Source organism: Capra hircus, chromosome 20 (genome assembly GCF_001704415.2).
Source record: "Capra hircus breed San Clemente chromosome 20, ASM170441v1, whole genome shotgun sequence".
Classification (NCBI taxonomy): Eukaryota; Metazoa; Chordata; class Mammalia; order Artiodactyla; family Bovidae; genus Capra; species Capra hircus.
In genome coordinates, this window is record NC_030827.1 from 51,370,640 (window position 1) to 51,397,646 (window position 27,007).

The 27,007-nt window shown below is 37.0% G+C and overlaps 1 protein-coding gene across 1 annotated transcript in view; it reads left to right on the plus strand.

Annotated features, from left to right (window-relative positions):
• The window catches only part of CDH12 (cadherin 12), a 234,760-nt gene that overhangs the window by 117,267 nt on the left and 90,486 nt on the right, over positions 1 to 27,007 (plus strand). Inside the window, exon 3 of the mRNA XM_018065476.1 lies at positions 14,358 to 14,477. Within this exon, the coding sequence (XP_017920965.1) occupies positions 14,358 to 14,477 (120 nt within the window). The remainder of the gene's footprint in view (positions 1 to 14,357; positions 14,478 to 27,007) is intronic.

Here is a 27,007-nt window from a genome sequence, read left to right on the forward strand (position 1 = left end):
AATTTATTATGTACCTATTATGTACCAAGCTCCACAGTAAGTACTGAATTTAAAAAAGAACTGTAAGCAGTCTTTAAGGTAGGGCATGCTTGCTGCCTAGTGGTAGCATGAGGGACATGACCTGATGCTCTATGAACATATGGAAATGAGTTTCTGGAAGAGGAGTTATTGGGTCCAATTTTCGATCTAGGCTAAATTTACCTGGGTGAAATGAGACTTTTCTGATAATCAAAACCCAATCTATAAACAGCAGAATATGAAATAGTACCATGTCTTAGAGAAGTAATATTGTACTGAGGCAACATGAAGTAGACAGAGTCGCAGGAGATAAACCTGGAAATGTAGGTAGAGGCGAAGTCACACAGGGCATTAGAGACGATGCTGAGGACAAAATCAAATTTGATTTTTTGAAGAACAAATATGGTTTTAAGTACACAGGGTGAAAGATAGGTGGTTATGGCAGGTAATTGAGTGATTACTAAATATTATAAGGCCATAATCCAGGTAAGAAGCAGTGATTTCTTTTTAAGTTTTATTTATTTTGGCTGGGTTGAGTCTCCACTGCTATGTGTGGGCTTTCTCTAATTGTGGGAAGCAGGGGCCAGTCTAGTTTGCTTCTCATTGCAGTGACTTCTCTTCTTGTGAGCCTGGACTTGAGGTGCATGGGCTTCAGTAGTTATGGTACATGGGGCTTAATTGCCCATTAGCATGTGGAATCCTCCTGGACCAGGGATCAAACCTATGTCTCCTGCACTGGCAGGGAAGTCCTTAACCATTGGACCACCAGGGAATCCAAAAAGCAGTAGAATCTCAAAGAAAAACCAGTGGCAGAACGAAAAGGACAAACATATTTTAGCAAATTTTTGTCAAATAAAATATACTGGACTGGAAGTAAAAAAAAAAAATAGATTTTTAAAAATGTTTAGACTGCAACTAAAAAATTCAGTGTATTTTGGCCAAGCCAACTGGAAATTTTGTGATTTAAGCAACTGGAATATATAAATGATAGTCCAGTCACTAAAGTCTAGGGGAATATATGAGTAAGATTTTAGATTTAGGCCTATAGGGAGAGAGAGAAGCCTGGGATACATGAATCTTTTAAGGGCAGGGAAAGGCAAAGGCTGTACAGATAAAACTAAGAAATTGTGATCAAGGAAGAAAGGAGAAAGCCCAAAATAAATGACACTGAGGAAACCAACCATAGTTGGAGGCAACCTGAAGAAAGAGATGTGCATCAATCAGATAAATATCCCTAAAGAAGTAAGGTAAACATGAGGAGCCCCTTTTACTGGTAGTAGAAAAGATCAATTACTCAGAAACAGTATTGGAAAGCAGAAGGAAGGCAGCTTCCTACAGTGTGGGCCTAAAATATGCTAATGAGCAGTACTAAGCTCAGAAGAAAGCAGGATTTCAGCTAAAGGAAGGAATCAGTGGGAACCATCCTGTGCAAGTGTAACAATGAATGGATTGGTCTGTATTACTCTCAGCAGTGGAAGGAACCAGAGGAGGTGATATACATGTATTGCTTAATGTATACTTTGCAAACTCTTTATGAAATTCAGATATCTATTTCCAATTATTGGATGAGACGTTCAGAGTTGTTACCCAAAATCAAATTGGCAGAGCTTTCATTTTTGTTGAACAGTGGATAAATTATATTTCCTGGAGGGAAGATTTGGAAAATTGAGGAGTTAAGGTTTAGAATAAAAAAAAAAAGAGGGTAATCGTTACCATCTTTCTAAATTCCATATATATGCATTAGTATACTGTATTGGTGTTTTTCTTTCTGGCTTACTTCACACTGTCTAATAGGCTCCAGTTTCATCCACCTCATTAGAACTGATTCAAATGTATTCTTTTTAATGGCTGAGTAATACTCCATTGTGTATATGTACCACAGCTTTCTCATCCATTCATCTGCTAATGGACATCTAGGTTGCTTCCATGTCCTGGCTATTGTAAACTGTGCTGCGATGAACATTGGGGTACCCATGTCTCTTTCAATTCTGGTTTTCTGTGGTGTATGCCCAGCAGTGGGATTGCTGGGTCATATTGCAGTTCTATTTCCAGTTTTTTAAGGAATCTCCACACTGTTCTCCATAGTGGCTGTACTAGTTTGCATTCCCACCAACAGTGTAAGAGGGTTCCCTTTTCTCCACACCCTCTCCAGCATTTATTGCTTGTAGACTTTTGGATCGCAGCCATTCTGACTGGTGTGAAATGGTACCTCATTGTGGTTTTGATTTACATTTCTCTGATAATGAGTGATGTTGAGCATCTTTTCATGTGTTTGTTAGCCATCTGTATGTCTTCTTTGGAGAAATGTCTGTTTAGTTCTTTGGCCCATTTTTTGATTGGGTCATTTATTTTTCTGGAATTGAGCTGCAGGAGTTGCTTGTATATTTTGAGATTAGTTGTTTGTCAATTGCCTCATTGGCTATTATTTCTCCCAATCAGAAGGCTGTCTTTTCACCTTGCTTATAGTTTCCTTTATTGTGCAGAAGCTTTTAATTTTAATTAGATCCCATTTATTTATTTTTGCTTTTATTTCCAGTATTCTGGGAGGTGTGTCATAGAAGATCCTGCTTTGATTTATGTCAGAGAGTGTTTTGTCTATGTTCTCCTCTAGGAGTTTTATAGTTTCTGGTCTTACTTAGGTCTTTAATCCATTTTGAGTTTATTTTTGTGTATGGTGTTAGAAAGTGTTCTAGTTTCATTCTTTTACAAGTGGTTGACCAGTTTTCCCAGCACCACTTGTTAAAGAGATTGTCTTTTCTCCATCCTATATTCTTGCCCCCTTTGTCAAAGATAAGGTGTCCATAGATATGTGAATTTATCCCTGGGCTTTCTATTCTGTCCCATTGATCTATATTTCTGTCTTTGTGCCAGTACCATACTGTCTTGATGACTGCAGCTTGTAGTAGAGCCTGAAGTCAGGCAGGTTGATTCCTCCAGTTCCATTCTTCTTTCTCAAGAGTGCTTTGGCCATTCGAGGTTTTTTGTATTTAGAAAGATGGTAACGATAAAGAGACACAGATGACGGATACAGCATGCTTGGGGCTGGTGCATGGGGATGACCCACAGAGATGTTATGGGGAGGGAGGTGGGAGGGGGGTTCATGTTTGGGAACACATGTAAGAATTAAAGATTTTAAAATTAAAAAAAATAAAAAACAACAAAAAAAATAAAAAGCAAAGCAAAACTCAAAAAAAAAATAAAAGACACAGATGTATAGAACAGTCTTTTGGACTCTGTGGGAGAGGGAGAGGCTGGGATGATTTGGGAGAATAGGATTGAAACATGTATAATATCATGTAAGAAATGAATCATCAGTCCAAAAAAAAAAAAAAAAGAATGGAAAAAAAGAGATGAATATCAGACTATGAATGGTCTTAAAAGTGTTCAGACTGTATAGTAATTCGTAACATAACATCAAAGGATTTGGACAGAGTCAAGATAGAGCCAAAATCTTGGAACCAAAAGACCAATCTGTAGCAATGGAAAAGCTATTTTTAAAAAAGGTAAGTCTGCATTATGTTTCCATTTGTCGAAAAATTACTAAAATTGGAAGGAAACAAGGAAATCTTAGCCCATCAGTATAAAATTGAAGAATTTTAGCAACCATTTTGATGTGGGCACCTTGTGTGCCAATTATCACACAACACAGTTTACATGTGTTGATGCAAGGGTCCAAACTCCTGGGCCTCAGACAGACTGGCACCTGTTAGGAATTCGGGCTGCACAGCAGGAGATGATTGTCAGGTGAGTGAGCTAAGCTTCATATGTATTCACAGCTGCTCTCCATCACTCACATTGCTGCCCGAGCCCCACCTCCTGTCAGATCACTGGAGGCATGAGATTTTCATAGGAGCGTGAACCCTACTGTGAACCACATTCCAGGGAACTAGGTTGTGCTTTATGGTGATCATCTGGAAACCACCACCCACCCACCCGCCATTGTCTGTGTAAAAACTGTCTTCCACAGAAGTAGTTCCCGGCGCCGAAAAGGTTGGGCACCACTACATTAATGCATAAGTGAGTTACAGGAGAGCTGTACATGGTAACCCACTCCAATATTCTTGCCTGGAAAATCCTATGGATGGAGGAGCCTGGTAGGCTACCACCCAAGTTCACAGGTTTACAAAGAGTCGGACACGACTGAGCGACTTCAGTTTCACTCACTTTGTTATTTGAAATAACAGAGGTTTAGAGTGTTTCAGTGACTTGCCAAAATGTTGTTAAGTTTAAAGTAATAGAAAACCCCCCCATCTATCTTCAAGTACAAAATCTCATACAAAAAGGGCTGTGTGGTCTCAAATCATCAAAATGCTTAGAGGTTGAGCTTCAGGCAGGGGGAATCAAGACTCCTCATTACCTTCCCTGGGATTCTCAAGTGTGTATGACCTCTTGTATGTGACTGCCTCAAGTCATGTTTCCCCCAAGATGTTGCACACCAGAGTCCAGAGAAAAAGAAAAAGAGAGCATTCCCTAGAAGGTCCCATAAAATATCTCCTCTGGTTTTATTGGCTTGAAATAGATTATATTTACATTCCTTAACCAATCATTATTAGCCAGAAAGTTTAGAATGGAATCAAATGCCCCCATGGGAGTCAAGTTCCTTCTAACAAACACTGAAGAGTGAAAGAGATAGTGATACACGAGCATAGTATGCACAGTTCCTACAATTAGGGGGATTAACATTTTTGGAGGGGATTACTGCATTATCTACTAAAATTACACTATTATCCTTACAGAGCTGAAAAGATTTGCAAAAGATCATGTATCTATTTAATTACAGAACTGGTTCTGGGATACAGTAATTTGGGCTTCTGGTGTACACACACACACATACACACGTATATACACACATAGATAGCTTGTATTTTTCTTTTTTACTAAAGCTAGATGAAGTGATAAATGGATAGGAAGATAGATATAGATTTTAGGTGGGTAGATAGATAGGTTTCTCTTGTACTTAATGTGCCATGCGTGTGTGCATGTCAAGTCACTTCTGTCGTGTCCGACTCTTTGAGACCTTATGGGCTATCCTGTCTATGGGATTCTCCAGGCAAGAATACTGGAGTGGTTTGTCAGTTTTTCCTCCAGTGGATCTCTCTGACCCAGGGATTGAACCCGTGTCTCTTACACCTTCTGCATTGTCAGGCATGTTCTTTACCACCAGCACCACCTGGGAAGCTCTTACCATGGCAGAATCATCCAATCAAATAAAAACAAATAATTTCAGGTGTGTTGATGTCTTTTAAATAAACTCTGATTAACTGTTCCTTAATACCTTGGCTCAGAGAAGGAAATGACAACCCACTCCAGTGTTCTTGCCTGGAGAATCCCAGGGACGGGGGAGCCTGGTGGGCTGCCATCTATGGGGTCGCACAGAGTTGGACACGGCTGAAGTGACTTAGCAGCAGCAGCAGCAGAAATACCTTGGCTAAGTACATTTGAATTAGAAGTGATTTCTCTATATATTTGGTTATGCAGCCAAAATACAGATCTTGTTGAATTATAGCTGGGAGCCACTGAGTGAATGAATTCCAAACTCATATTTTATCATTGTTGCTCAGTCGCTGAGTCATGTCCAACTCTTTGCAACCCCATGGACTGTAGCCCACCAGGCTCCTTTGTCCATGGGATTTTCCAGGCAAGAATACTGGAGTGGGTTGCCATTTCCTCCTTGAGGGGATGTTCCCAACCCAGGGATCAAACCCAAGTCTCTTTTGTCTCCTGCATTGGCAGGCAAATTCTTTCTTTTACCACTGCACTACCTTGGAAATATTTTTATCATTATTTCTAAGGAATTTCCCAACAACAATCTCTGTGAAAATAATATCTAAATTACACTAAGTACAAAGGAGACAGCATTGCACATCACTAGATGTCAGAGTTCATCCAGTATGTGTTCCTGGGAGTACACATTAGAATTTGTGTTAGTGTTCCTCGTGTAGAATGCTTGGCACACAACAGGGAGATAAAGTGCTCATAAAGATGGATTCACTTATCCATCAAAGTACATTTGGATCACAAGGTGTAAATATGTATAGTCTAAAATATTTAGGACATATCTGGAAGCAGAGTTTTATAACCTTAGAGTGCTTCTGGGCCATTGGGCTGAATAACAAATCACAAGCTGCTGTCACGGCATTACATGTGCCAGGGGATACTCTGAGGCCAGGCTGAGCAATGCTGGAGTTAGAGGCAGGAAAAAAACAAATCACCTCGTCTGATCCTCGAAGTACAGTTCAAGGGAGCATAACTTCTACTCTGGAGTATTTTTATGGCCTATATCTTTTCTGATCCTTAAAAATTCTGATTACTTCAAGCAGGTTTAATAAGTATGCAAATTCATCATTCATGTGTCTCTAATAAAGTGGCCCAATATTGTCATAGTACACTTTTTGCATTTTAATACATCTTAAACACATATCTCAAAGTCACATTTTTCCAACATATGGGACATAAAACCTAGAATAGTATTCAATATTCAAATAATATTTAAATATTAAAGTATGGATTTAAAGATGGGAATCATATCAGTTATACATCTGGGTGTTGTGACCCTCTGTGTGATGCAGGAGAACAAAAATTATGTATTTTTTTATTTATGTATGTGTTTATTTTATTTTAAATTGCACATACTATATGGGAAACTCTTTTCTCTGCAAATGTTAGCTCATTTAATACTTCTATAAAATGAGTACTCTTTTTTCACTTTTTTGCATATGCAGAAACTAAAACAGAGAAGTTAAGTGATTTGCTTGAGGTCACACATTTTGCTAGTGGTACATCTAGGATTCAAACTTGGGCATTAAGATTCCAGAGGCAAGTGCTAAGTTCAATGGCAAGCTGTGCCATGTCTCCTAATTAAAGAAATCTCCTCAGGAATATGTGTGTAATGGTACTTCTTAGTGATGGTTACTCATCAGACTCATCTACAGAGATTTTTAATCATGTCTGATACCTGGCCCACCCAGGAACAATTAAATCAGACTTTCTGATGAGGGCCCAGGAAGTGGTGTTCTTAATAATCCTTGCAAATGTCTTATATGCAGACCTGGTTGAAGATAAAGGGTACAGAGAAGCCATTTACAACTTTAAGGGGCAAATACAGGAAGAGAATCCTATGGACAGAGGAGCCTGGTGGGCTGAAGTCTGTGGGATCACAAGGAGTCAGACATGACTGGGCAGGAGGGCAGCATAGGAAGAGAATCCGCCCAAGGAGTCTAAGAGCCAAGTGTTCACTAGCAGCGCAGAGAAATATAATGTAAAATTGAAAGAGACCCAGTTCCTTTAAAGACTAGGCTCAACCACTATGCATTTATGTTTAATTTTACTGTATAATTAAAGTCCGCTTTAGCAGAACTCAAGTTTCAATGTCATATAGCATCCTATTCCTTTAAAAAATGTCCCATGTGTGTACATGCCCTTATTTGCTCCCTCTATCTGACTTGGTTCTGAAGCTCTCTATGCTGTTTAATGTCTTATTTATATGATAAAATGTACATTTATTTTCCAATTCTATTTGAAAAGAAAGTGTATTATATTTATCATTCTGTACCTTTTAAACTCTAACTGTATTATTTCTTGCTTATAATGTAGTGAATACAAAGGGCAAACAAATGATAAAATGATAAAGATAAAATGATACACTGCATTGCACGGTTTTTTCCTTTTCTGTTTATGCATCGGTGAGAGGGTTAATGTTATTCAGTGAATAAATGTACATTGACTTTCCTCAGGCCTGTGTTCCAGCTTGTGGCTAAACCTTACTTATGTGATCTTTTTCAATGCAACATCACTCATTTGGGGTTCTGCTTTCTTAAATGAGAACAGTGATGTGCGGTAGAAATTCAAGACAAGTTAAACTCCCAATTTAGTGTTAAAAGAGACTCTAAGGTCATAACTAGCTGCCAGGTTGGCCATTTAGAATGTTATGTGTTGTATTTTTGTCTTTTTTGTGTACCTGTGAATATGATAAACATTCACCAATAAACATTTAGTTAGGATATAATTCATAACCGACATTAGATGTACAAAGAATGAATATGGAGGGGCTGCTGATGTAAAAAAAACTGTGGTCCTTGAAAAGAACACATGATGTGTAGAGTTTTAAAAATCAAAATATACTAAGGCTACTGGAGGTACAGAGGAGTGGACAGATTATCTCTGCTTGGGAGCAGAAAAGCACAGACTCACAGAAGAGACAGCAGAATTGGGACATCAGAGTGTGTGGGATAGCTCCATATGGTGAAAACCAATATCTTCCAGGCAGTGAAGCAAGGTCACTTGAGCAAGAACACGGGTGAAAATGTCTTGAATAAACAGTAAATAAGTATGTATAATCCCTGCAAGGGTCCCGAGTTGGAAGTTAATCTGGGAGGGAGATTGAAACCCATTTCGTGTCATGCTATTCATAGCATGTCAATGAATTTAGATAATTGTCTTTCATTGGGAATAGAAATCCATTAAAAGTTTTTCTTTTCTTTTTTTCAATCACAACTTTTTCTTTTTAATGAATGAGAGTAACTTGATCAATCTTGTGTTATGGGAAAATAATTCTCCTGTGTAATAGGAGTTGGAAGGGGAAGCAATTAGAATGTTTTGGAGCCTTGTGACTTGAAAGTGAAGATTCAAACCAGATAGTGGCAGGGTGATTAAAAGCAAAGAACATATTCAATTTTTAGAATGACCCTATACATCTGGGAAATTAAACAAGAGGTTATAAATTCAATATAATCCACTTACATTTTCAATGTATTTCTAGAAAATTTGTTTATTTACTATCCCAAATGCAAAAAAAAAAGAAAAAAGCAAACTACATAGAGTATAAATCTGTCTTCCCAAGTGTCTCAGTGGGTAAACAACCTGCCTGAAAAGCAAGAGACATAGGAGACAAAGGTTCAATCCCTGGGTCAGGAAGATCCCCTGGAGTAGGAATTGACAACCTACTCTAGTATTCTTGCCTGTAAAATCCCATGGACAGAGGAGCCTGGAGAGGTACAGTCCATGGGCTCCCAAAGAGTTAAAGGGGACTGAGGACTGAGCACACAAGCATAGACCTGTCATCTTGGAAGTGGTGTTTGACAGAATAAATAATTATGTAATGTATGATTTTTTTATGAGAGTAGTACCTGGTACATGGTATGGATCACTGAGCATTTCTTGACTGAAAGAAGAAGGAATGAATCAACAGATCCATTCCCACTCAGGCTGAAACCATGAGATAGTAGGGCTCAGTTCTGCTTCTACCTCGCTACCATTTTGTATGAGAATGACTCTTAGTATCAACAAGAATCGTTTCGATATCATAGGGCTTAAATTAATTAATTTTGAAATGTAGACACTGTGTCAGATTATTTCTAAAATATATCTCCCTTGATAATACTATCTTTAAGAAAATTAAATACAATGTAACTATCACATTTTACATGAGCAAACAGAAGTAAGCTTAAGAAGTATAGCTGTGTTATGAAAGAATGTTGAGTTGTTGTCTACACTAGGTTCCGGAACCCACAACATGATCACTGAATAGACCTTAGGGAGAAGAGATAGCTAAAACTCTCTGAGCTTCAACATCGAGGGTGGTTACATTTGAGTGATAGGAGAATAAGACGATGGCTACATCAAGAAGATGACTCCAGTTTTTGTAAATGTCATTGATCATAATGTTTCCTTGTTTCACACTAAGCAGGCCCAAAACCACCTCCTGCCTCTTGAGTATTTAGTGTTTTGTCGGTATCAGAGACTGAGATGCTATTCAAGCACTGACCAAGGTAGTATTTGGAGATGGATGTACTCCAGACGATTAGTTGTGTCTCCTTAATGAAGGGAGTATCAAGTCTTCTTTTGCACTAGTTTGGTGACAATCATGGAACAGTCAGCAAAAGAAGCTGATAACAATGCTGCTTAATTGTCTTGTAAACTCATATAGAGGTAGCTCTAAGAATTCCTGAATAACTTACATCAGAAACGGCCTTTTCAGGGTAAGCCAGATTTAAGCTCTATTGAAATTGAGAGGATAAACATTTTTCGGTACTCTGAATGATAACATTGATGAAACAAGTGTCATTATTCTTGCTATTCAGTGATCCTTTTGAGGTGGGCAAAATGGAATTGAATTTGGTCCTTCTATAACTTATGCGAATACTTCTTAACTCCTTTAATATTTGAGATTAAAATTGTTAATGTAAAGAATTTAGTATATATTTGGAATATACTTGTCTACATACTTAGTGAATGTTCATGTTAATATGAACAACAGAAATGTAAAAGGGAAGATACTATCTTATTTGTCCTTGAATTCTGCATTGAGTATATGGTGACTGTTAGGTAAAAGTTTATTACATTTGTTACTACATATTTTCTAGAAGATTTAATATTTTTTTTCTTCAAAGTAAAACAATGCATGTATTTATACCTAGAATTGCAATATTTATATCTAGAACTGGTCATTACTTAATATAATACTTTACGTATATAGCACTTATGTCATTAAATGATAATGGAGATCCGGATGACTGATTTTTCTGAGGAAAAGAATCACTATTCAGAAGAGGGAAGGGAATTTACTCTTGCAACTGTTCATTTCTACAGTATGATGAAGGACATACCTTTGATAAGCTTTAATACAAGACGCCAATGCCTACCTATCAATACTTAGTTTTCAAATAATTGTTAATAAAGAGGCAGATATTGTTGTTGGTGATAAAGATGATGGATGATGAAGAACAATGGTTCTCATTCTTTTTTTTTTAATTTTTATTTTTACTTTATTTTACTTTACAATACTGTATTGGTTTTGCCATACATTGACATGAATCCACCACGGGTGTACATGCATTTAAAGCTTAGAAATCCTGAGAAAGTCTGTTGTAATAACACATACACTTCATCTGTTGATATAACTAGGATTCACCAAAGTATCTTAAGATAAGACATTTGGCATTGCTACAGTCCACAGGGTTGCAAAGAGTCCAACATGACTGAGCGACTAACCACAAGCACACATGTCAACTGAGTGTTATTTCTTCTTCTTATTATTATTTTTTAGCATTCTAACACTTCATATTTAAAAAAAAAAGATGTGAAGAGATGGCTCATTATCTTAGCTTTTAGAGCAAAACACTTAAGACTGAGTTTGTTCCTGGTTTGCACTGTCTTAAAGGAAAAGCCTGAATGAGTAAATGAAGCAATCTTGCATTCTCCAAACTGACAGTTACACTGAGTGTGGCTAAGAGAGGAAAAGTTCTCTGTCCACTGAATAACTCTGGATGTATATATCACTCCTTTTATGCTCAAGAGATATTTCCTTCCTCATCAGCAACATATTATTTTATTAATACCACATTTGATAATTTTTATATTACTTTATTTTCATTGAACTGAATGGACATTAAGTACAGATGCTCACTTAGTTCTCAGAGAAGGATTTAACTGACTATGAATATATGAGACAAAGTTACTAAGACTCCCATAAACTTCTCTTCAATTTAGTTCAGCTCAGTTGTGTCTGATGCTTTGTGATCCCATTGACTGCCACACACCAGGCTTCCCTGTACATCACCAACTCCCAGATTTGCTCAAACTTATGTCCATTGAGTCAGTGACACTATCCAACCATCTCATCCACTGTCATCCTCTTCTCCGCCCACCTTCAATCTTTCACAGCATCAGGTTCTTTTCAAAGGAGTCAATTATTTGCATCAGGAGACCAGAGTATTAGAGTGTCATCTTCAGCATCAGTCCTTCCAATGAGTATTCAAGACTGACTTCCTTTAGTATGGATTGTTTGGCTCTCCTTGAGGTCCAAGGGAATCTCAAGAGTCTTCTCCAACACCACAGTTCAAAAGCATCAATTCTGTGGCACTCCACTTTCTTTATAGTCCAACTCTCACATCCATACATAACCACTGGAAAAACCATAGCTTTGACTAGAGGGAACTTTGTTGGCAAAGAAGTGTCTCTGCTTTTTAACTGATGTCTAGTTTGGTCATAAATTTTTCAAGTAGCAAAGCATCTTTTAATATCATGGCTGCAGTCACCATCTGCAGTGATTTTGGAGCCCAAGAAAATAAGGTCTGTCACTGTTTCCACTGTTTCCCCTGTTTGCCCATCTATTTGTCATGAAGTGATGGGACCAGATTTCATGATCTTAGTTTTCTGAATGTTGAGCTTTAAGCCAGCTTTTTCACTCTCCTCTTTCACTTTCGGCAAGATTATCTTTAGTTCCTCTGTGCTTTCTGCTATAAGGGTCATGTCATCTGGGTATCTGAGGTTATTTATATTTTTCCTGGCAATCTTGATTCCAACTTGTGCTTCATCCAGCCCAGTGTTTCTCATGATGCAATCTGTATGTAAGTTAAATAAGCAGGGTGACGATATCCAACCTTGAAGTACTCTTTTCCCTATTTGGAACCAGTCTGTTGTTCCATGTCCAGTTCTAACTGTTGCTTCCTGACCTGCACACAGGTTTCTCAAGAGGCAGGTCAGGTGGTCTGGTATTCCCATCTCTTTCAGAATTTCCAGAGTTTATTCTGATACACATAGTCAAAGACTTTGGCATAGTCAATAAAGCAGAAATAGATGTTTTTTTCTGGAACTCTCTTGCTTTTTCGATGATCCAGTGGATGTTGGCAATTTGATCTCTGGTTCTTCTGCCTTTTCTAAATCCCACTTAAACATCTGGAAGTTCACGGTTCACATATTGTTGAAGCCTGGCTTGGAGATTTTTGAGCATTACTTTACTAGCGTGTGAGATGAGTGCAATTGTGCGGTAGTTTGAGCATTCTTTGGCATTGCCTTTCTTTGGGCAATTGGATTGCAATCATTCTTTGGCATTGGATTGTCTTAAAGTTTCTCAATATCAGCAATCACTTAGAGTAATTAAACCTTGAGGCATAAAGGTACTTCTCTAGATACTATTACAATTATTTTTGGTTCCTCTCTCAAATATTCTCTCCTAATTAAAGGCTTCCTAAACAAGTCTGTAAATGTTGATTTTTAAATTGCAATTGCAAATTACTTATACCCTCTAAAGTTCAGGAAGCCTTAAACCTTTTAGCTCTTCTTTTGATATGCTAATCATGAAATTAAACATCTACAGTAAGCAGATGAGCTAATGTAAGCATCGTCATGTTTTCTTTGGTATACAAATCAATAAAGCTACTGCAGTGACTTTCAGGTCTATGATGGTGCTACTGGAAACGATACCTATTTAAAAGAGGTATCGTTTGCACTCAGTTCAGTTCAGTTCAGTTCAGTCACTCAGTCATGTCTGACTCTTTGTGACCCCATGAACCGCAGCAGGCCAGGCCTTCCTGTCCATCAAAAAACCTGGAGTCCACCCAAACCCTTTTCCATCAAGTCGGTGATGCCATCCAACCATCTCATCTTCTGTAGTCCCCTTGTCCTCCTGCCCTCAATCTTTCCCAGCGTCAGGGTCTTTTCAAATAAGTCAGCTCTTTGCATCAGATGGCCAAAGTATTGGAATTTCAGCTTCAACATCCGTCCTTCCAATGAACACTCAGGATTGATCTTCTTTAGGATGGGCTGGTTGGAGCTCCATGAGATTCAAGGGACTCTCAAGGGTCTTCTCCAATATCACAGTTCAAAAGCATCAATTCTTTGGTGCTCAGCTTTCTTTATTGTCCAACTCTCACATCCATACATGACCACTGGCAAAACCATAGCCTTGACTAGATGGATCTTTGTTGGCAAAGTAATGTATCTGCTTTTTAATACACTGTCTAGGTTGGTAATAACTTTCCTTCCAAGGAGTAAGTGTCTTTTAATATCATGGCTGCAATCACCATCTGTAGTGATTTTGAGCCCAGAAGAATAAAGTCAACCACTGTTTCCACTGTTTCCCCATCTATTTCCCATGAAGTGATGGGACCAGATGCCATGATCTTTGTTTTCTGAATGTTGAACTTTAAGCCAACTTTTTCACTCTCCTCTTTCACTTTCATCAAGAGGCTTTTTAGTTCGTCTTCACTTTCTGCCATAAGGGTGGTATCATCTGCATATCTGAGGTTATTGATATTTCTCCCAGTAATCTTGATTCCAGCTTGTGCTTCCTCCAGCCCAGTGTTTCTCACGATATACTCTACATATCAGTTAAATAAGTAGGGTGACAATATACAGCCTTGACATACTCATTTGCAGTAAAAGCTAATACTGTTGCTGAGCATTTTGGTTATAATAGTTGAGTTACTCTCAGTGTCTTCTTATACTCACAGATTAAAAGAATGCCAAAGTCCAAAGGAAAAAGGAGTCCAGAAGATAAAAGACATACCCTTGAGCTCTATACAACAAAGTTGCTAGAGTCATATTGTCTTATTTTCCAGGTGCGTATGTTCTCCAAGTCAAGGCCACGGATGCTGATGACCCAACCTATGGAAACAGTGCCAGAGTCGTTTACAGCATTCTTCAGGGACAACCTTATTTCTCTATTGATCCCAAGACAGGTAAATTTTTTATTAGAGACAACATTATCACCAACCTTTCAAATATTTAAACTTTAATTAAATCTTGGCAGGGGAACTTGCCCCTTCTAACACCTCAATAAAGATTCAGTGTGCTGACTATCAAGCAAAGAAGATTAGATCTTACCTTGCTACTACAGAACTATTTCCTTCAGATCAAAACTGGAATAAAAATAAGTCTTTTTACATATATATGTCAAGTCCAAATTTGTTAGGAATTCTCTGTTTAATATACTTTAAATTTTCAAAAGGTTAGGAATATTTTTTGTTTGTTTGTTTCTTCCAGCTAAAATAGCTTTTTATTTCAGTTTTTCTTGGTTGACTTCAATTATATTCAATTCGGGGGCCAAATAAACAAAAGATTATGAAATTTCTCTTCTCTTTATCAAGGGTTATGGATGGTGACTTTGGATAAATATAGATTTATGCTTCTACTAGGGGAAAGGAGAGGGCTGACAAACTTGAAACCCCAAGATCACTATTTTTTCTGCTCTATGTTTTTTAATTCAGTCTCATTTTTAAGTCAAACTTTTGAAATTTCGGTATTCAAAGCCCAATATATAAGAATCTATGGAAAGTATATAAAGGGCAGGAAAACACATAGGAAGATTTTGCATTATCTTTAAAATTAAACAAGGTACCCCTGTTTCTAGAGAATTTGTTTTTGAATAACAGTGCTTTTCAGGAACTCCAGTCAAGCTGACCAGTGATCAAAGAAGGTGTTCTGTGTCACAGTTAAACAGAAAGCCTATAAAGATGGTTGTTTTATCAATTCATATAATACCTCATAACATATTGCATGGTGAATTCCATACTATTTATCACATTAGTTTAAAGTAATGGAATCAATTGTTAGTATACTGGACTGATAAATTACTTTTAAAATCTGTAAATAGATCTTTAATGAGCTACATTGATTTGAAAGGTATTCACTTTTGACACTATACCTGCAAATGAGTTAAACTTTTCAAAACTTATACTTCCTCGAAGTGTGTAGAATCTGGAATACCAGTTAGACATGGGTTAATTAGTGATTAACCATAAATGGATGCTGCCTGGAAACATAAGGTCAATTAAGTGAAAATAAAGAACCTACAAATTTTCTGTCAACTTAACCTGTCATTCTGTCCTCACTTCTTACCTTATTCATCAAGCCAATAGGGAGACAGAAGCCATCCAAACATTAGGAGAATAAGCCTGGGAGTTGCTCCCTTTTGTACACCTGAAAAAAAAAAAAAAAAAAAGGTAAATAGTTGTAAAGACAATATTAGCCTAATAAGAAGGGAACATCAGTGCTGAGGAAAATACAAAAAGGTTTGGTACAAAGAAACTCTTTTGGTTTGGAAGTAAGATCAGAAATCAAAAGCCAGAGTGGTGAATGTTAAGAATGAGTGTGTAATGGGAATATTATACCTAAAATTTAAGTTATTTTTAGGAAAGAGACAGATAAGATAAGAGAAGTAATATTTTCAGTATAGGTCCTAAGGAAACTTTGTGGTGGTTATTGTTGTTTACCTTTGGAAAGTTTGTATATTTGTAGAAAAAAAAGGAAAAAATTGCTGATAAAAATTTTAAGAAAGTTGTTTATGACGGTACAATGCTCTAGAGGAATTAAGGTTTGTACAATAAGTCAAATGTATAGACAAATAATGAGGTTATCAAAGATACTACCCATCCTTTTTTGAGATAGAAACATTATGGGTTATTTTTTTCTGATACAATTATGTTTAGAAAAATCTGACAGAAATAGAATTAAGAACAGCAAGTCTCTGAGATCACTTCAACTTTTGAGAAGCACTTCTCACAAACAGAGAGCATGAAAGAAAAAGAAAGGAAGGTGTATAGTCATTGGTGAGGGGGAAAGTTTTTAGTATTAGGCTAAACTTACTGAGTTGAATTGATTATAGAGAAGATGAGTTTTTATACTCAGAATAAATGTGGCAGAAGAAAGATTAAATATTTAATATTGGCAAAATAACTATAGATGGAGATAACATCCAACTAAAAAAAAACACAAAATATGAAGATGAATTGAAGCATAAATCATGGGTCTAGAGTATAATTGCTCTGGTCAAATTAATACTGAACAATCATATGAATCAAATAGTTGCCTCTTGACTTGTTCAGTATCAAATTTAGATAAATTCTAATGTCTTCTGAAAGCATCATTTTACAGAAGAGTATATATATATATTCATCATAAGGCTTTTCTAATTGTGCATTTATATTTTTATATGAAGCCTTTTATTTAGAACTGAAGGTGAAATAATTCTGGCGTGAACTATGGAATAGATTTTTTGAAGCATTGATTTTCACTGGAGACAGAAGTCTTGATACTAACAATGCCCCAGACCACTAGACAGGAAAAGAGTGGATGGTGAAGCACTTCATTAATAGAATGATAACTAGTTCTTTATGCACAGAAACCATTAAGGAGACTTTTTGTCAAATTTATCACCTTGTGGTAGATCAGAATAAATCAAAAATCAAGGGTAATTGCAGTTTCTCAGAAATAGCCTCCATTTGTTCCAGCCATATAGCTTCCTTTTATGATTCCTTTTGCTGTTGTGATATAAAATGCATGAAAAACTAATACTATCTAAAAATTTCCACATTTGACTATAGAAAACAGTTTAAAATAATTTCTAAGTAAATAACCTCATCAAAAATTCTGGTACCTAAATATTTATGAAGAGATAAATATAACCATTTACTGTTCACTTGGAATGATAAAAGTTTTACATTCTCATTGATATTGCTGTTTGACAAACATTCCTTGCATCTCTATCCAATATACAAATAAGGCCAGTTTATTTATAAATGATATAAATTGATGCATTCTACAAAATAAGTCCCCAAATGATAATCCTTTTTAAAATTGGCTAATTTGGCAATTATATGGCTTAACTAAGAGATTGTTCACCGTGATTAACATTTGCATGCATTCATGTATATGCCTCAAATGATTATTAAATATTTTTAAAAAGCTAAAAGGTAGATGGATTTATAAATATCAAATAATATTGATCTTTGTTATATTTAGCATATATTAAACACTAAAATGTTTGTCATATTGACATTTTTATATTATACTATAGGATTAATATTTATTATATATTAGAAAAATATTTATAATCTCTAAAACAGTAAATGAGAGGCATTGTAATATTTTATTTTATGCATGAAATTGAGAGGTTAAATGTTTCCATAGCATCAATAAATTATTTTATTTAGGAAAACAAATGTTATTATAAATAATTGATCTCATGACAATTTGCATTTACAATTCTTCTGAAGTATTTGAATTTTTCTCTAAATGATTTCAAAATCTAGTCTGAGTTAGATAACTAGATATTGCTATTTTGTGTATTTTGTGGTGATATATTGATTTTTCTAAATAATCTTAGCTCTACCTGAGAAAGCATTATAAGACTATTTTAGCTCAACATATTCTAAACTTTATAAACTTTAAATTGTTTATCATGGTAAAATATACATTAAAAGAAAATTTACTATTTTAACCATTTCGAGTGTACATTTCAGTGACATTATGAATGTTCACACTGTAAAAATCACTACCAGCCATCTTTAGAAATTTGTCATCAATGTCTTTTTGTTTATGTGCACTGTCAAAAAGTGTCTTTGTAGGACTTTGCTATGTATTTAATCTGCATTTTGAGAAATCACATGAAAACAACTGAGTGAGAATGGGGTTGCAAGTCTGAGTTATTTTCTTTTCTCTTATATCCACTATCCAGAGATTTCATGCTCTGCATTTCTGTCCTTGGTTCTGTTTGGGAAATTTGATAAAATACTGAGAGAACTGACACTTTCTCAAGATTTCTCCTCTTTCAGTTCCATTAGCACATTTTGTTTAGAGATTATTCTCTTTAAGGCTACTTCCTAAATAAGTCCTCCTCCACCCTGACTGATATTTATGTCTTTCAGTCTTAAAAAATGCATTAGTGTTTTAAAGCCCCATACTAAAATTAAAGCATGTGTCAGACTTTATTTTGAATTAATTCTTTGTATAAACTACAATATACATATTTACACTGTTTCATGACTTGAACATGCCTTTGATTTTAAGTCAGAGAAAAGTCTTACAGGATTCAGACATTTCAGTCAGTGCTTGTGAAAAAAATGATTTTTTTTTACAAGAGTGAAATTGGAAATAGATAATTATTAAGATTAACCAGCATATGCTGTTACCTGTTTTGTAATAATTTGCATATGTACAATAAATCGCCTGATTAAAAATATACCACAGACAATGGTTTCCTTGTATTCTGCCTTGTCACACTATGAGAACTCTGTGTGAACTTGACTTGCCTTATTTTAGAAACATGGAATGCAAAAATCAGCAGATAGAAATAAGAGTATTTGGCCTTGAAGGGAAAATACTCCAGGAGTATGTCTTTAGGAAGTTGTGGAGCTGTTGTATAGAAGAGGAACTAGCTGGTATTCTGTGCTGCACAAGAGTAAAAGGACTATCAGTGGCTGGCAAGCATTACAGGAAAAAGAATTTCTGTTTCATTAACAAAAAAAAGATGTTAATACTTGTCCATAAATAAGAGGGATAAACACCTCATGAGATGGTGAGCTTCACATTACTGGAGGTGTTAAAGCAGGTAATGAGGGATAAGATGCTGGATTTTAGTATTAATTCCTTGATACATATTTATCTACAACCAATGGCCTAGCAGATTCTGTGTGCCAGGATTCTGAGATGAATCAAGTTGATCCTCAAATAGATGCCCATCTATCTGAAGGAGGTCATCAGGTCCTCAGAAAAGTACATCTGGGTTCCCTAGGATACAATTCTATGATACAAAGTGTGACTCCTGGGCACTAGATATAGGCTGATGAGAGTGAGGAAATTTCCTTGAGGGAAAAAAACAAACAAATAAACAAACAAACAAACAAAAAAAAAAAAACTTTTTGGGAAGTGACTTCTAAATCTTAAAGAATAGTTATGGCATGTTATAGGTGCAAAGTTGGACCATACAAACTTCAAATTTTCTCCTCAACATAACCTGATAACTCTTATTCTCAAAATATATAGTCTTGGCAACATTTTTTTAAAAAAAATTATACACCTTATGCGTGTGGTCATGGACACCACATTTTTAATACAGTTTAAAAATGAGCTAGCTTTTAGAAAAATTCACTGCAGAAGCAATAGAAAACTAATTGAGTGTAGAATTTTAGATAGAATGACCAATACAGTCCTCTGAAGATGACTTTGATAACGGATATGAAAAAAGTAGAACAGCTAATTCATGGTTTATTGTTGTATACTTACCAAGTTGAACCCAACTCTTTTGCAACACCATGGACTGTAGCCTGCCAAGCTCCTCTGTCCATGGGATTTCCCAGGAAAGAATACTGGAGTGTGTTGCCATTTCCTTCACCAGGGGATCTCCTGGACCCAGGACTCAAACCTGTGTCTTCTGCATTGACAGGCAGATTCTTTACCACTAAGTTACCTGATCAATACAGCAGAAATTGATGTTTATGTGGAACTCTCTTGCTTTTTCAATGATCCAGCAGATGTTTACAATTTGATCTCTGGTTCCTCTGCCTTTTCTAAAACTAGTTTGAACATCTGGAAGTTCACGTTCAAGTATTGCTGAAGCCTGGCTTGGAGAATTTTGAGCATTACTTTATTAGTGTGTGAGATGAGTGCAATTGTGCGGTAGTTTGAGCATTCTTTGGCATTGCCTTTCTTTGGGATTGGAATGAAAACTGACTTTTTCCAGTCCTGTGGCCACTGTTGAGTTTTCCAAATTTGCTGGCATATTGAGCGCAGCACTTTCACAGCATCATCTTTCAGGATTTGAAACAGCTCAACTGGAATTCCATCACCTTCACTAACTTTGTTTATAGTGATGCTTCCTAAGGCCCACTTGACTTCACATTCCAGGATGTCTGGCTCTAGGTGAATGATCATACCATTGTGATTAATTGGGCCATGAAGATCTTTTCTGTACAGTTCTTCTGTGTATTCTTGCCACCTCTTCTTAATATCTTCTGCTTCTATTAGGTCCATACCATTTCTGTCCATTATTGAACCCATCTTTGCATGAAATGTTCCCTTGGTATCTCTAATTTTCTTGAAGAGATCTCTAGTCTTTCCCATTATATTGTCTGTTCAAGCTGGCTTTGCAAAAGGTAAAGGAACCAGAGATCAACTTGCCAACATCGGCTGGATCCTGGAAAAAGCAAGAGAGTTCCAGAAAAACATCTATTTCTGCTTTATTGACTATGCCAAAGCCTTTGATTGTGTGGATCACAATAAACTGCGGAAAATTCTGAAAGAGATGGGAATATCAGACCACCTGACCTGCCTCTTGAGAAACCTATATGCAAGTCAGGAAGCAACAGTTAGAACTGGACATGGAACAACAGACTGGTTCCAAATAGGAAAAGGAGAACATCAGGGCTGTACATTTTCACCCTGCTTATTCTAATTATATGCAGAGTGCATCATGAGAAATGCTGGGCTGGAGGAAGCACATGCTGGAATCAAGATTGCCAGGAAAAATATGAATAACCTCAGATATGCAGATGACACCACCCTTATGGCAGAAAGTGAAGAAGAACTAAAAAGCCTCTTGATGAAAGTGAAAGAGGAGAATGAAAAGGTTGGCTTAAAGCTCAACATTCAGAAAACGAAGACCATGGCATCTGGTCCCATCACTTCATGGCAAATAGATGGGGAAACAGTGGAAACAGTGGCTAACTTTATTTTTCTGGGCTCCAAAATCACTGCAGATGGTGATTGCAGCCATGAAATTAAAAGACACTTACTCCTTGGAAGGAGTGTTATGACCAACTTGGATAGCATATTAAAAAGTAGTGACATTACTTTGCCAGCAAAGGTCTGTCTAGTCAAGGCTATGGTTTTTCCAGTAGTCATGTATGGATGTGAGAGTTGGACTAGAAAAAAAGCTGAGCACCAAAGAATTGATGCTTTTGAACTGTGGTGTTGGAGAAAAATCTTGAGAGTCCCTTGGACTGCAAGGAGATCCAACCAGTCCATCCTAAGAGAGATCAGTCCTGGGTGTTCATTGGTAGGACTGATGTTTAACCAGAAACTCCAATACTTTGGCCACCTGATGTAAAGCGCTGACTCATTTGAAAAGACCCTGATGCTGAGAAAGTTTGAGGGCAGGAGAAGGGGACGACAGAGGATGAGATGGTGGAATGGCATCACCGGCTCAATGCACATGGGTTTGGGCAAACTCCAGGAGTTGGTGATAGACATGGAGGCCTGGCGTGCTGCGGTTCATGGGGTTGCAAATAGTCAGACACGACTGAGCGACTGAACTGAACTGGACTGATGTTACTTGGTAAGCCCTATTCATCTTGGAAAGAAATTTCTAGCAAAGGGAAAGGATGTTGCAAAGCTCTCGTGAACAAAAGAGGGATTTGTAAAAGATAAGATCAGAGAATTAAGTGAGAAAGTGAAGATTATATGATATCTTCAATCTAAGTGACCTGCACTGTCTCTGAGCATCTCCTATAGGAAGGGATCTATGACGTGCTTCACACTCAGACCTCACCTTCCTGGCTGCCCTTTTAAGAACAGAGTGGTGATCCAAGTCTCTCTGGACTCTAATCCTCAGAGAATGGAGAATGCAGCCTTTTTTATATTGTTCATTCTGTCTTTTTAATCTATCTATATCTACTCATCCATCAATCAACATAATCTATATGAATAGTCTCAAATTAATAATTAACATTTTCCAGCTTTGTTAAGATACTCCAAAATCACTGCAGATAGTGATTGCAGCAATGAAATTAAAAGACACTTACTCCTTGGAAGGAAAGTTATGACCAACCTAGACTGCATATTAAAAAGCAGAGACATGACTTTACCAACAAAGGTCTGTCTAGTTGAGGCTATGGTTTTTCCAGTGGTCATGTATGGATGTGAGAGTTGGACGAGAAAGAAATCTGAATGCTGAAGAATTGATGCTTTTGAACTGTGGTGTTGGAGAAGACTCTTGAGAGTCCCTTGGACTTCAAGGAGTTCCAACCAGTCCATTCTAAAGGAGATCAGTCCTGGGTGTTCTTTGGAAGGACTGATGCTAAAGCTGAAAGTCCAATACTTTGACCACCTCATGCAAAGCGTTGACTCACTGGAAAAGACTCTGATGCTGGGAGGAATTGGGGGCAGGAGGAGAAGGGGACGACAGAGGATGAGATGGTTGGATGGCATCATTGACTCAATGAACATGGTTTTGGGTGGACTCCGGGAGTTGGTGATGGACAGGGAGGCCTGGCATGTGCAGTTCATGGGGTCGCAAAGAGTCGGACACGACCGAGCGACTGGAGTGAACTGAACTGAACTGAACTGAATTAGCATATAGTGTGTAAATATAAAGTGTACAATGTGTTGGTTTGATACATTTGTATATTGGAAAATGATCACCACCATTGTGTTAGCCACATCTCCATCATGTCACACAATTACCATTTTCTTTATGTGATGAGAACTGGTAAGAGCTATCTTAGCAAGTTTTCAGTATATGATGTAGTAATATTAACTGTAAGCACTATGATATATATTATATTCCTAGAAGTTATCAATTTTATAACTGTAAGCTTGTGCCATATGACAAGAATCTCCCAATTTCCTTCACCTCACAGCCCTTGGTAACCACTTTCTGTAAGTCTAGCTTTTTAAGGTTTATGTATAGATTATATCATAGCATATTTATCTTTCTCTGTCTGACTTATTTCACATAACATAATGTAAGTTTCTCCTATGTTGTTGCAAATGGCAGGATTTTACTTTTCATTCTCATGACTGAATTATTGAATTATATTCCATTATATCACATCTTCTTTATCCAGTGATCTGTTGATGGACACTTCTGTTGTTTTCATATCTTGGCTATTATGGATAATACTGCAATGAACATGGGATGAGAGATTTTAATTTCACTTCCTCTTAATATATACTCAGATGTGAAGAATTGTTGAATCCTATAATAGCTCTATTAAAAAAAAATTTTAAGGAAACTCCATACTCTTTCCTAGTGTTGTTCTTGATGCTCAGTTGCTAGGTCATGTCTGCCTCTGTGACCCTATGGACTGCAGCATGCCAGATTTCCCTGTGCTTCACTGTCTCTCATAATCATGTCCATTGAGCAAGTGATTCCATCCAACCATCTCATCCTCTGTCACCCCCTTCTCCTCTTGCCCTTAATCTTTCCCAGCATCAGGGTCTTTTCCAATAAGTTGGCTCTTCGCGTCAGGTGGCCAAGTATTAGAACTTCAGCTTCAGCATCAGTCCTTCCAGTGAATATTCAGGATTGATTTCCTTTAGGACTGACTGGTTTGAGCTCCACGCTGTCCAAAGGACTCTCAAGAGTCTTCTCTAACACCGCAGTTCAAAAGCATCACATCTTCAGTGCTCAGCCTTCTTTATGGTCCAACTCTCGCATTTGTACATGACCACTGGTAAAACCATAGCTTTAACTAGATGGACCTTTGTGGGCAAACTGATGTTTCTGCTTTTTAATACACTGTCTAGGTTTGTCATAGCATTTCTTCCAAGGAGTAAGTGTCTGTTAATTTTGTGGCTGCAGTCACTATCCACAGTCATTTTGAAACCAAAGAAAATAAAATATGTCACTGTTTCCACTTTTCCCCTATCTGTATGCAATGAAGTGATGGAACTGATTGCTACATCCCTACCAACAGTGCACAGGGTTCTCTTAGCTCAACATTCTTGCCAATACTTGTTATCTCTTGTTCATGACTTATTGTTAACAGCCATTCTAAAATCTTAAGGTTATTTCTCATTGTGGCTTTGATAATTGTGCATTTCCTGATGAATATTGATGTCAAGCACCTTTTCATGTAACTATTGGACACTTTATTACTTCTCTGGAAAAATTTCTATTCCGTTTTCTTGCCCATGTTTTAAACTTGATTTTTTGTTGTTGTTGTTAATGAGCTGCATAAGTTCTTTTCTATTATGGGTATTAAGTTCTTATCAGATATATGGTTTACAGGCGGCTTTTCCCATCCCATAGACTGCCTTTTCATTTTTGTTGATTACCCTTTTGCTATGCAGAGCTTTTTAGTTTGATGTAGTCCTACTTGTTGATTTTCAAGATGCTTTCCCAGAGGGTTTATTTATCTTTGAAAACTATTATCTCATTTCTGTCCCTATCTGTGGTCTTATACCATCTCTCTCAACAGTGGTACGCTGCAGCCACATTGACCTCCAAGTGCTCTTCTTGTAAGCTCTGAGGAAGTAATGCTCTCCTTTTCATCACTAGGGTACTCCTCCCTGTGTTCTTTCTAAGGCTACCTCTTCCGTTTCTCTAGAATTGCAGCTCTAAAGTCTTTCCTCACAGAGGGCATTTCTGATACTACCTTCAAAAGCACTTGCTTTCACTTTCCTCATAACAGCAATCACCATCTGAAATTAGCTTAATCATTTAATAGCTTCTTTATGGGCTTTGCACCACTCCACAGGAACACATACCTATTAAATGTACAATTCATGAAGGGACCTTGTAAGAGACTCTATCAATTATTTTCCCAGATGAAAAAAGATGATACCCAGTTGGGCAATTTGAAATTAGTTTAATAAAAGGACTCTTTATGGGACATGTGAGCAGATTGTAAGGAAACCATAAAAGATAAGGCAGAATCTGGAGAAGAAGTAAGAAGGGACTGAAGTTTCCACATTGGAGTGGAAAAATGAGGGGATGGGGGCAGAGACAGGCAGACCATGGCGGGAGAGAGTGTGGAATGTGGGGAATTTATGAAAAGAAAAGCCCAACCTCATCATCTGTCTACTACCCAATCTCTTGCATATTGGCTAAGGCAACCAGAAGCCACAGAGGAGAAAGAAGTCCAGAAAAGTATACAGACTGGGACTGCAGAAGCAGATGGAAGCATGTTTGCCACTGTACCCTTAAATCTAGTAAAAGTGCCTGAATGAAATGTATATTTTAGTAAAGGTGTTTACTAACTCTATGATCCCATGTTTAAATCCTGCAGTTCAAACAGCCACTTCAAGAAATAACTCAGATCACACCAAATACTCGATTATCACATGAAATATTTTATGATTTTTTTCAAATATAGTAGTACATTATTTTAACCACAAAAAGTTGACATCAGAGTCAGTCAGTTCAGTCACTCAGTCATGTCTGACTCTTTGAGACCCCATGAACTGCAGCATGCCAGGCTTCCCTGTCCATCACAAACTCTCAGAGCTTGCTCAAACTCATGTCCATTGAGTCAGTGATGACATCCAACCCTCTCATCCCCTGTTCTCTCCTTCTTCTCTTGCCTTCAGTGTTTCCCAGCATCAGGGTCTTTTCAAATGAATCAGTTCTTCGCATTAGGTGGCCAAAGTATTGGAATTTCAGCTTCAGCATCAGTCCTTCCAATGAATATTCAGGACTAATTTCCTTTAGGATGGACTGATTTGATATCCTTGCAGTCCAAGGGACTCTCAAGAGTCTTCACCAACACCACAATTCAAACCCATCAATTTTGATAACATCAGAGTTATCAAACCCAATTTTATCTAACCCAATTTTACGAAATACATGCAGATTCACCAAAATTGAGAGACTTAAATACAACAGGAGGGTGATTGTAACGAGAGAATATATCCCCTGATAGGCTAATATTATTTAATATATAAATTTAAGGGTGTAACACTCTCAACCATGTATTTCCATTTATATTGGCAGAAATAAATCTATTTTTTCTCATTCTTACTATTACCCTAATTATCGTGATTGTATATGTTGGAAAGTTCATCAGGTAGAAGACACTCATACTAGGATTCAATGTACATGTGCCTAAAAAGTAGGGAATTGATTATAAATTAATGAATTTATTTATCTACTATTTAAATTATTTTTTTGTTTTTAAATTAATTACAATTTGTGGTATAATTACTGTGGAGTTTCTGTGGAGCATTTATTGTTGTTTTTGCTTAGTCACTAAGTCATGTCCCACTCTTTGCAACCCCATGGACTGTAGCCTGCCAGGCTTCTCTGTCCTTGGGTTTCTCTAGGCAAGAATACTGGAATGGGTTGCCATTTCTTTCTCCTGGAAATCTTCCTAACCCAGGGATCAAATCTGTGTCTCCACCATTGGCAGTTGGATTCTTTACCACTGAGCCACCAGGGAAGGAAAGTCCATTGTGATATTGGAAATTGTCATATTAGAAATGAAGTGAGTAAAATAAAAAATAGACCTATGTTCATACTAGAAATGCATTGAGTAAACACAAATCTTATCAAAAAAGGAAACTGTAGCATGAACGTGAATTAAAGTCAGGCAGTTATTTAGATAATATAAATATTATAAGGCAGGCAGAAGTCATGTAGCTTAAGGCATGCAGGACCAAGCCAAGATGTAGAGATGAAAGATCTTAGCTAAGACCTTTGGAAATGAAACATCAGAAATCCAAGCTGCAGAAAGGACAGACAGATTGAAATAGCAAGTGAGTAGCAGAGCAT